At 38.3% G+C, this 9805-nt stretch overlaps 1 protein-coding gene across 1 annotated transcript; it reads right to left on the bottom strand.

Annotated features, from left to right (window-relative positions):
• Window positions 1–2243: 2243 nt before the first annotated feature.
• LOC306791039 (relaxin-3 receptor 1-like) lies at window positions 2244–3446 on the bottom strand (the record flags this gene model as incomplete). The annotated part of the gene is made up of 1 exon (XM_079287644.1): window positions 2244–3446. The coding sequence occupies one exon, from the start codon at window positions 3444–3446 to the stop codon at window positions 2244–2246; it is 1203 nt and encodes a 400-aa protein (XP_079143770.1).
• Between the last annotated feature and the right edge of the window lie 6359 nt (window positions 3447–9805).

Genomic DNA, 9805 nt, shown 5'->3' with positions numbered 1-9805 from the left:
TATTCTATGACTTTTTTCGACATGCTATACTATGACTTTTTTCGACATCCTATACTATGACTTTTGTCGACATGCTATACTATGACCGTTTTTGACTTTTGTCGACACGCTATACTATGACTTTTTTCGACATGCTCTACTATGACCGTTTTTGACTGTTTTCGACAAGCTATACTATGATGTTTTTGACTTTTGTCGACATGCTATACTATGACCGTTTTTGACTTTTGTCGACATGCTATACTATGACCGTTTTTGACTTTTTTCAACACGCTATACTATGACTTTTTTCGACATGCTCTACTATGACTTTTTTCGACACGCTATACTATGACTTTTTTCGACATGCTATTCTATGACTTTTTTAGACATGCTATTCTATGACTTTTTTCGACATGCTATACTATGACTTTTTTCGACATCCTATACTATGACTTTTGTCGACATGCTATACTATGACCGTTTTTGACTTTTGTCGACACGCTATACTATGACTTTTTTCGACATGCTCTACTATGACCGTTTTTGACTGTTTTCGACAAGCTATACTATGATGTTTTTGACTTTTGTCGACATGCTATACTATGACCGTTTTTGACTTTTGTCGACATGCTATACTATGCCGTTTATAACTCTGCAGAAACTCCCTTCATCACCACCACGATCAGTGGCTGGACTTCACCGGGATTATTCCTTATCTGACCTCAGCATCACCAGCCCTTGATTGTCTTCCTTCAGGATGGTGTCCAATCGCCAAAGATGTTGCAATATCCAAATTTGTACAATGTGTCATAAACTATTTCGAAATTCTAATGAAGTCTCTCCTGATTTAATTACTATGACTGTTTTTGACATGCTATACTATGACCGTTTTAGACTTTTTTCGACATGCTATACAATGATTTTTTTCGACATGCTATACTATGACCGTTTTTGATTTTCTTCGATATGCTATACTATGACTGCTTTTGACTTTTTTCGACATACTATATAATGATTTTTTTCGACATACTATGGCTTTTTTTCCACATGTTATACTATGACCGTTTTTGACTTTTTTCGACATGCTATACTATGACTGTTTTTGATTTGTTTTCGACATGCTATATTATGACCGTTTTTGATTTTTTTTCGACATGCTGTGTCATGCTGTGACATGCTATACTATGTATACTAATAATATATATATATACATATATATATATATATATATATATATCTTAATTTAGTTTTATATACACCTTTTATTATCCATTTATATATCTTCCTTTCTCTATTTGTCTGTACCCTTTGCTATCCTTGTGTTAAAATAAATGTATGTGGGATCAGTTTGAGCTTCTTTCAGTTATAAGTTTGCAGTTTTATACTTGAACAGCAGCATCGTCTGTACTGGGATCACAGAAGGCAGAATAAGCAGCAGACAAGGAATTGCTATCATATTACTCATACAGTATTTTTAAATTTCAATATTAAATCATATATGTGAGAGTATAGAGTGAAAAATAAATCAGATTTTAATTAGAAATTAAAAATCTGCAGCTATGTAAGAATTTCAGCAATTTGGCTGTGAAACAGCAATGTAGTCACAGAAAGCCTTTGAAAAGCCTAAAAATACATTTACACACATGCACACACACACGTAGATAGACGATAGATAGATAGATTTGTATAAGCTTTACTGCACATGGAGGAGGGGCAAACTTGTTGTGGGTCTGGGACTTGCAAAAACAGTGGTGCACAGCATGCAGGGTAGAACAATTCTATTTATTAATTTCTATTCAAATAAATGACACAAATGTGTTTGTACCTGGACAAGACAACCGCAAGCCAAACATACAGTGCAGCAACATTAATTGTTCGAAACTGCAGTGGTAGACATTTTTACATGAGTTTTTTTTCAATAAGACAACAATAAGAAGAATTGGAGAAGAAAGTGAATAGGAGGGACATCTTGGGCAACACAATTGTAATGAATCAGTGCATACATTTTCCTTTTTTTATGCCTCCACTATACAAGACACAAATTGTGCAGCCTATTTAGAAATGTAAAACTGTAAAACACAAGACCTACAAGAGCTTAGATGTGTTTAAGATCCAGCTTATTCACAAACTGTCTGAATTACACATACTTCAAATCCTTAAACAATCAAAGCACACTACCAAAACTCTTAAAATAAACACAGTATCCTTGCTACCTAAGAACAAAGTACAGGTGTAAAGAATTTGATCATTGTGTTGTGGTTTTACAGGGTGGACACCACTGTTGGAAGTGTTGTCAGGGGTTCATATCGCCTTGTGTCAGTTTTGATTGTCTCGCTGTAGATGTTTGTGAGTGGAATGGCCAGCTGCCCAGTTTGTCCCGACCCCTCCTCAGAATTAATGCCATAGGGCATCTTGGACATGATAGCCATGTTCAATTTGAAGAGCACGTTATGGAGAGCCACACGGTATTCTTTCCTCACCAGACAGTAGATGACAGGGTTGAAGCAGCTGCTGGTGAAAGCTAAGCAGTTGGCCAGAGGAAAAAAGTACGTTTGTGCCAAATAGAATGAGGAGCTGATATCAACGACGTCAAGTTGGATCAGGACACTCCAAAGTGTGAGGATATTGTAGGGGAACCAGCAGGCGCAGAATGAAAGCACCACCACTGCCACAGACTTTGAAATATCAGCCTTTCTCAGAGAGTTGCTGCCCTTTAAGTTATGCTGACAGAGAAAGCGCAGCAGGAGCAGGTAGGAGAGGATGATAATGGCGTATGGCAGCAGAAATCCCAGGACCACTCGCAGAAGCTGGTTTAATCCAAGCCAGGCTGTACCATCTGGGAAACGAAGCAGGCATGCTGTGTCGTTGCCACTGCCCACATGTCTCAGGTCTGCAAACACAGCTCGGGGTGCTGCCGCTATGAGCGCTGAAGCCCAGATAAAAGCTGTGGCCACTGGAGAAGTGCAAGATCTACTACACAGGGAGGTTCTGGGATTGAGAGCAGTAGCCACATAGCAGTACCGGGTCAAACTCATAGCTGTCAGGAAAAAGCAGCTAGCAAAGACATTGAGCCCAGTGAGTAAGGACACAGCCTTGCATGTGGCCAAGCCAAAAGGCCAGCTGTAGTCCATTGCAATGTCTACGGCCCAAAAAGGCAAGACCATGGAGAACAGCAAGTGAGCCAAAGCTAAGTTGAACACAAAGAAGTTGATGGTGCCTGTGGTGATAGTGTGAGTCGAATACAGTAGGAACATTACTAGCAGGTTCCCCAACATTCCTGCAGTAGCCACAACAAAGTACACCACAGAGATGACTATTCTTAGCCAGAGGGATCCATCATCATCAAAAATCTCCAGACCATTGTCGAAGCTTGTGTTGTGGGAGTTATTACAGAATGGGCCACCACTGCAACCAGTCAGGATTCTGTTGAAGAGCTCAAGTCTCTTGAAGTCAGTGTTTGACATTTTGCAAACCTGAAGGCGATCCTGTTGAGGGTTAAGGTTGTCCAGCTATTATTTTCAATGTTTGTCCTCCTTAGACCAGAACTTAATTTCTTTTGTTTGGTACTGTCACGTCTATTAGCTGACAGACATCTATCCCTGCAAGGAAGGAGGAAACGATTATTACATAATAGGCGCTGCAGTTTATGAGTAAATAAGTACATTAGCCTTGTCAGATAAACAAATTACACTTAAGTGTTACCCACAGAGTTAGATAAGCCAAAGTGGATATCAAAGATTTAAACTTTTCTGAAAGGAAACATAAATACAAATATGAAGTGATTAAATTAATTTCAGTAGAAGTTTTATAGAAGTATACAAATATGTTATGAGCCCTCCAGAGTTTTGATCATGCAATAGTATCTACCTACATATTAAAATTCACACCGATATAATTTATAATAATCTATAAAAGTACATTGCCTACCATATTAAAGTATGTATATAGAGATATATCTATATATATATCTATATGTAGATATAGATGATTCTAATCTACCAGATAGCTGGCTCGTGTTGTTACTAATTCAGCAGATAAACTTTCGAAAATTTGAGTATACAACATGAATTAAGAATAATTATTCTAACACCTTACATGACAGATTTCGACTTTAAGGATATTAACAATCTGATTATTTCTGGGTCAGAGGATTTGTATTACGATACTGGTGTCTTTTCACTCTTCACTTACTAAAATTGTCAATTTTTAAGGAATTTCTTTAGGCTACTGTAGATTAGATTTTGTTAAGGGTTCGAAACTATAGGTTTAAAATCCCTTTATTTGCCACTCATTGCTTAATTCTCTCATATTAATGTCAGTATGTTTCCATCATCAACAATCTGAAGGTGTGAACTCTGAGGCTGAGATCTGAGGCTGTTCAAAGACAAGAATACATTTTGAGGCAAGATGTGCTTGATGCAGCTAGCTCAGGGGTATTTTTCTCTTTCGGACTACAATAATTAGAGTTCCATTTGTTATTACTTAACTTGTGATTGATAAACAGTGTAATAAACAACCAAATCTAAAGTCTTTAAAGTTACAGCGAGATAGCAGACTGTGATGTGCTTTGCCCCAAAAGTTCCCTTTTATAATAACAAACTGTTCAATAAATGTCAGATATAAAACACTAAAGCAAATATAAAGAATATGAAACTAAAACCCACTTCAGCAGTTTGTCACATTTCTATACATTCTAAGCTATATGGAGAAAAATTAATCTTACCTGGTTATCATAAAAGGAGGGAAATCGTCAGGGTGCAACAGTTTGATTTCTTGAAGTCACCAGCTCTGCTGCACAACATCGGATTACCTCGAGGGCAGACAACAACAACATCGTGCAAATTCATGCTCCACCCATCATAATTACCATCTGCATATTCAGACTGGAAGTCACCTGCAATGGCACAAATGAAACACTAAATAACATCAGAGATTGAAGTGGAAAGATAAGACAAAAAACTAACCACAACAAAGAGAAAAATACTCAAAAGAGAATTACCTTCTGTCGGTCTTGACTCCAGACAAAGATATTTTCTTTTGATTCCATGAGTGCAATTCTTTTTTTTCACTCCACATTTCATCATATTGTCATCAAATGTAAAAGATAAACCAAAAAAACATCATTCATTATAGTAGTTATTCAACTGGGTTGCAGCTATTTATCCTAAAACTTGAAGACATTAAGTGTCCTAACTCTTGAATGCATCGTGCAATGGAAAATTACACTCGAACCATTACTGCAATCTCGGCATTTTACCTTTATTTCACACTACGGCAACAGCATAAATCCAAATGGCCACATTAGTTGTCATGGGTCTGACTTGTCTGTACAAAGCTCTGAAATCAGTATGTGCTGCATTGTATTGTACTTTGAGCTTACTTCTTCCTAATTGTAACTCATACCTGCTGTTTTATGGAGCATATATATTTGTTGAGTTTGGTTTTGTTGTCTGATTTTTGTTATTTGTAAAGCACTTTGTAACATTGCATTTGAAAAGTGCTACATGTCAAAATGAATAAGTAATAAATAGGCCAATTGGGTGCTTGTCTAGTTCAACTTTGTTACATTTTTAATTCTGCTTTATTTTTCAACTGAAAATCACAGCTTTTCTTGTCAACCAGCCCAGTTTGTAAAGTGTCTCAAAAACATATTGTTTCGTCTTAACTAAAACATTCAATTTAGTTCACGATCTGTCAGGAAAGGTTAATGAATGGCATTACAATTTCAACATTTATACGTATTGCTGACTCTTCTTTGCCTTTGCATTAATTGAATAGTGCACATGCGTTATCCAGAGTAAACACTTCACATTAAAGGGTTGATTAGGCTTTCTAGGTCTTTGCACAGAGGCTGCAGGTAACAATGTGGTCAACATATTGATGGTAATGTTAAACACACCAGGACCTTAAATGTATGTAAAAAGAAAATGAAGGAATTATGAAAGAAAATAAAAAGTGCATCGAAGCCAATTGGTTTTTTTTCTATTTATATCTGGGGCGTTGCTTCAAGATTAGATTGAGCAGCAGAGACGACTAATCATAATTGGTTGATAGTGGAAAGAACATCAGCAGTAAATAGCTAAATGAAATTAGCTTGGAATAGGCGGAAGAGTGGGGAAGTTGATTAATGCTGGTCTGTCAAAACTGAGCCATTTTCATAATCTCGCTGAACAAACCATGCAGCTCCCCAAGTGTTCGTGTTTTCATTGGCAACAATATGCCACAGAAACAACCCGTTCATTCCAACCTGAATGTTTTCCTCTGTTGCGCAGCTTCATTTAGGTCCTTGTTGCATCTACGAACAGGCCGATTATTTATTGCCTCATATGAACACATTCTTTTTTTTACATTGTGCTTTTTAAGACTAACAGTTTGGCATTTTCCTCTCATTCACCCCGTTAATAACTACACCGTACTGCAACTAGGCTACTTGTACACAAACATGGATTTTATATTTTAGCCTGCAACTTTAAGCACTGACACAGAACACACATGCCACGAGACAGCTAGCTCCTAAGCAGACAGACTGGAAAGAGGGAGAAACGGATAGTCTGGTTGGCTATTAACAAACTCTTCATGCCATTTATAGTTTGCGTAATCGTTACAAAACTGAAGAGTTAAAATGATAACTTGCGGTTATAAGGGGGGTTATACTGTGTGTGGGACTGTTTCTTGGCCAGGGGAAATAACTTCCTGGAGTTGTCATTGTGAGGTTGACGGGTAATAAGTTGAGACTGACATCTTTTAAAATACACCCATTTGCTTTCTTGCTTGCTCTTGTTAGGCAAGATGCTCGACACCCTTAACTCTATACGTCTTTATGTACGCTTGGTGCCAGGACACCATGAGCTTATTATAGCACAACTCTGAAAGCGGGGAAACATCAGAACCTTTAAATAAAGTTATGGCTCTGAAAGAAAATAATGCACTCCCACGAAAATACAGATTTTTTTTTAAATTTAGTATGAAACTGAGTCAGGTCTTCTTTTTTTTTATAAGTGCTTTACATTATGAAATGAATCTGTAAATGAAATGCTGCAAAAAGACACCCAAAGAAGTTTTTGAAGATTTATATAAAATATAAGAACTGATAGAGGTTACTTCTTTATGGTTCAGGTCAGTCCATGTTAATCACTAAATTTAAAATCTTTATGAATGTTTTTTTTACTCTTGCTGTAAAAAGGGCAAAAGCGGTGTCACACCACATTAGTGATGCAAAGGCTCATCACATACAAGTTATATCTGTAAAGGCCCGTTCACCTCTAAAACAAGAACTGTAAACGACAACCTTATTTCTCTGACAACAATCAATCAAAAATGTACAAAACATAATCTAAATGTAAAATAAGACAAATATTATATAATTACATATGCTAATTGGAACCCACAATTAGGTCAGTGGTGTCACAAATTTAGGATTTCGCCAAACAAAAATGAGCAAGTCAGATATACAGTATCTCCTGGTTCCACTTTTATAAATGGGTTACATACTTGGATTCATGCTGCATAACGGAGCATGCCAGCTGAGTTGTGCCACGGGAATTAGGGAGATCTGTGAGAAGAGTGAATGTACTGTGGCGATGTGGCTTTGTCTCCACCCATTGTAAAAACGAGACAACAACACTTCACTGTGTCAGGACGAGGAGGAGGTCTGCAGGCTTTCTTCAGAAGTGTGCCCTCTGGTGACAAATGTCCGACCTAACAACAAGCAGCCTCAGCCCATTTACGGGAAAAATATATCATAGATAAAAAAGAACAAACTCAAAGCCTTTGTTTGTAGAATAAAACTATACATGTAAATGTCTAAAATCAAAAGCAGAATCTATGACCAGCCTGATGTATAACAGATTTGCAATAGAGACTTTGTTTGTTGCTGTTGCACATAATGTTGATCATCACTTTTGGTGGTGATTGTTACTGTTGCCCCTTTATTATTGTCATACATCTTGTTGTTGGGTCTTGTAAAATGAAAACAGATAATCCTAATTACACAAATAAAAAATCATGTTAGCCTATTAAACATCACAATAATCTGTGATGTTTATTAGCAAGGGTCACTAAAGTTGCAGCTGGTTCAGGCGGATCGCCTACTGCCCTGCAGCTTAATCCATAATAAATCATGATGCATTTGTTGTAAAAAGTACAATATTGGCTTCCAAAATATCTTGAAGTAGAAGTTTATACCTACTTAATTACATTCCACCACTGCTTATTTTTATGCTTTTAAATGTCTGCTCTGTTAAGCACTTTGTGATGTTATGTCTGTGAAAAGCGCTCTATAAATAAAATTCATTCATTCATTTTACCATTTTTATAACCGCCATGAAGTCGTTGAAGCAATTGGTGTAATGTGGTCTAAAACCTTGAACCAAGGTTCAAGGTTAGTTTCCTTTATTTGTGGTAGTAACCACACATTCACCTTTATATTTAGGCTATGACATGTTCTCGAGTAAACTAACGTTAATCTAAGATAAGTGTTCCGCGCGCGCGCCCACTGGTCACCTCTCAACTCAACAGTTGCAGTGAGTGAATGAGGCTGAGCCGCGCGCACGCAGAGATCACTCGCGCCGTAGCTCGTTATTAACGTTAATAACGTTATCTCTCGCGTCACTCATGTCCCCGACAACCACTGCTGCCGCTGCGCAGGAGGAGCACCGTACTGCGGTCCAGGTGCACCGCTGTGATTGAAAGACAGTGAAGTTTAAACGCCATCCCGAGAAGAAGAAAAGAGAGATGACGGATGGCCATCCTGATTTGCTGAAGTGTTAATCCGTTAAACGAAGCTCGCCGTGGGTTTGTTTTTTTTATCGGTGATGGGATTCCTGCAGGAGCGACCTGCCGCTCAACGTTAACCCCCCCCCCCCCTGCCCCCCCCCCAAGGTAAGAAGATAAACCAACTGACAAAAGGTAGTGTGCAAACAGGAGTGGGAAGCTGTGGTGGCTCGGTCCGTCTGTACAAGTGTGGGTGCTCTGTTTTGGGGAGTTTGTGTGGGCAAAGTTAACAAGGCTACAACAACCCGTCCGTGTTATGGATGTCAGTTATAGTGAAACACTCGGCCAAGTGTCCTCTGGAGCGGGCTGCTGCTAGCGAAAAGTCTCCCACATCCTCCTCACCATTATCGGGCTATTGTTATGTTCTTTACTGCGGTTTGGCACCGCTGCGGGACCGGCTATCAGCGAACATTTTGTCAACGCACGCAAACTTGTGGTAAGTGAGTGCAAATGGGACAGACAACAAGGCTGCCATTGTACCAGATCAGATGCGGATTAACGGAATTCCTTTTCTCTGCACCGTCTCAATGGCCTCCAGTCTCTCCCTCTCTCTGCCCGCCTGCCTCTGTGGGTATAACATCTTGATTTCTAGCTTCTTCTCCCTCTGGTACTTTGTTATAAACGGTAAACTAAAAACACCTCACAGCCAGCAGCCACCGAGAGATGTCCAACTGAGCCATTGTGAAACATGTGGATGGGATAGACGCTGACCAGTCGCGCGAGATTGTTGTAGTTATTGTTATTAGGGATTGTAGATTTAAGAAAACAACAACAAGGTGATTAGTAAACGGCAGGCATGCAACTGACAGTTATTTTCATTGCTGATAAATTGTTAAGTCATTAAAACGTTTTTTTATTTTTATTAAATCATGTGATATAACTGCTGCATATCTAATGGTGACATCTCTAAATTGCTTACTTTGTCCGACCAGCAGAAGGCATTTCATTTACAACAGAGATAAGAGGATAATGATAATTTTTACTCAATAACTGACTGAAATGATTCATTAATTGTCAAAATTTCCGTTTCCGTCAATCGTTTAATCAACTT

This window comes from Melanostigma gelatinosum (assembly GCF_949748355.1).
Source record: "Melanostigma gelatinosum genome assembly, chromosome: 17".
NCBI classification, from domain to species: domain Eukaryota; kingdom Metazoa; phylum Chordata; class Actinopteri; order Perciformes; family Zoarcidae; genus Melanostigma; species Melanostigma gelatinosum.
Note: the sequence above shows the minus strand (reverse complement) of the source record. Positions and strands in the feature narration are given on the sequence as shown.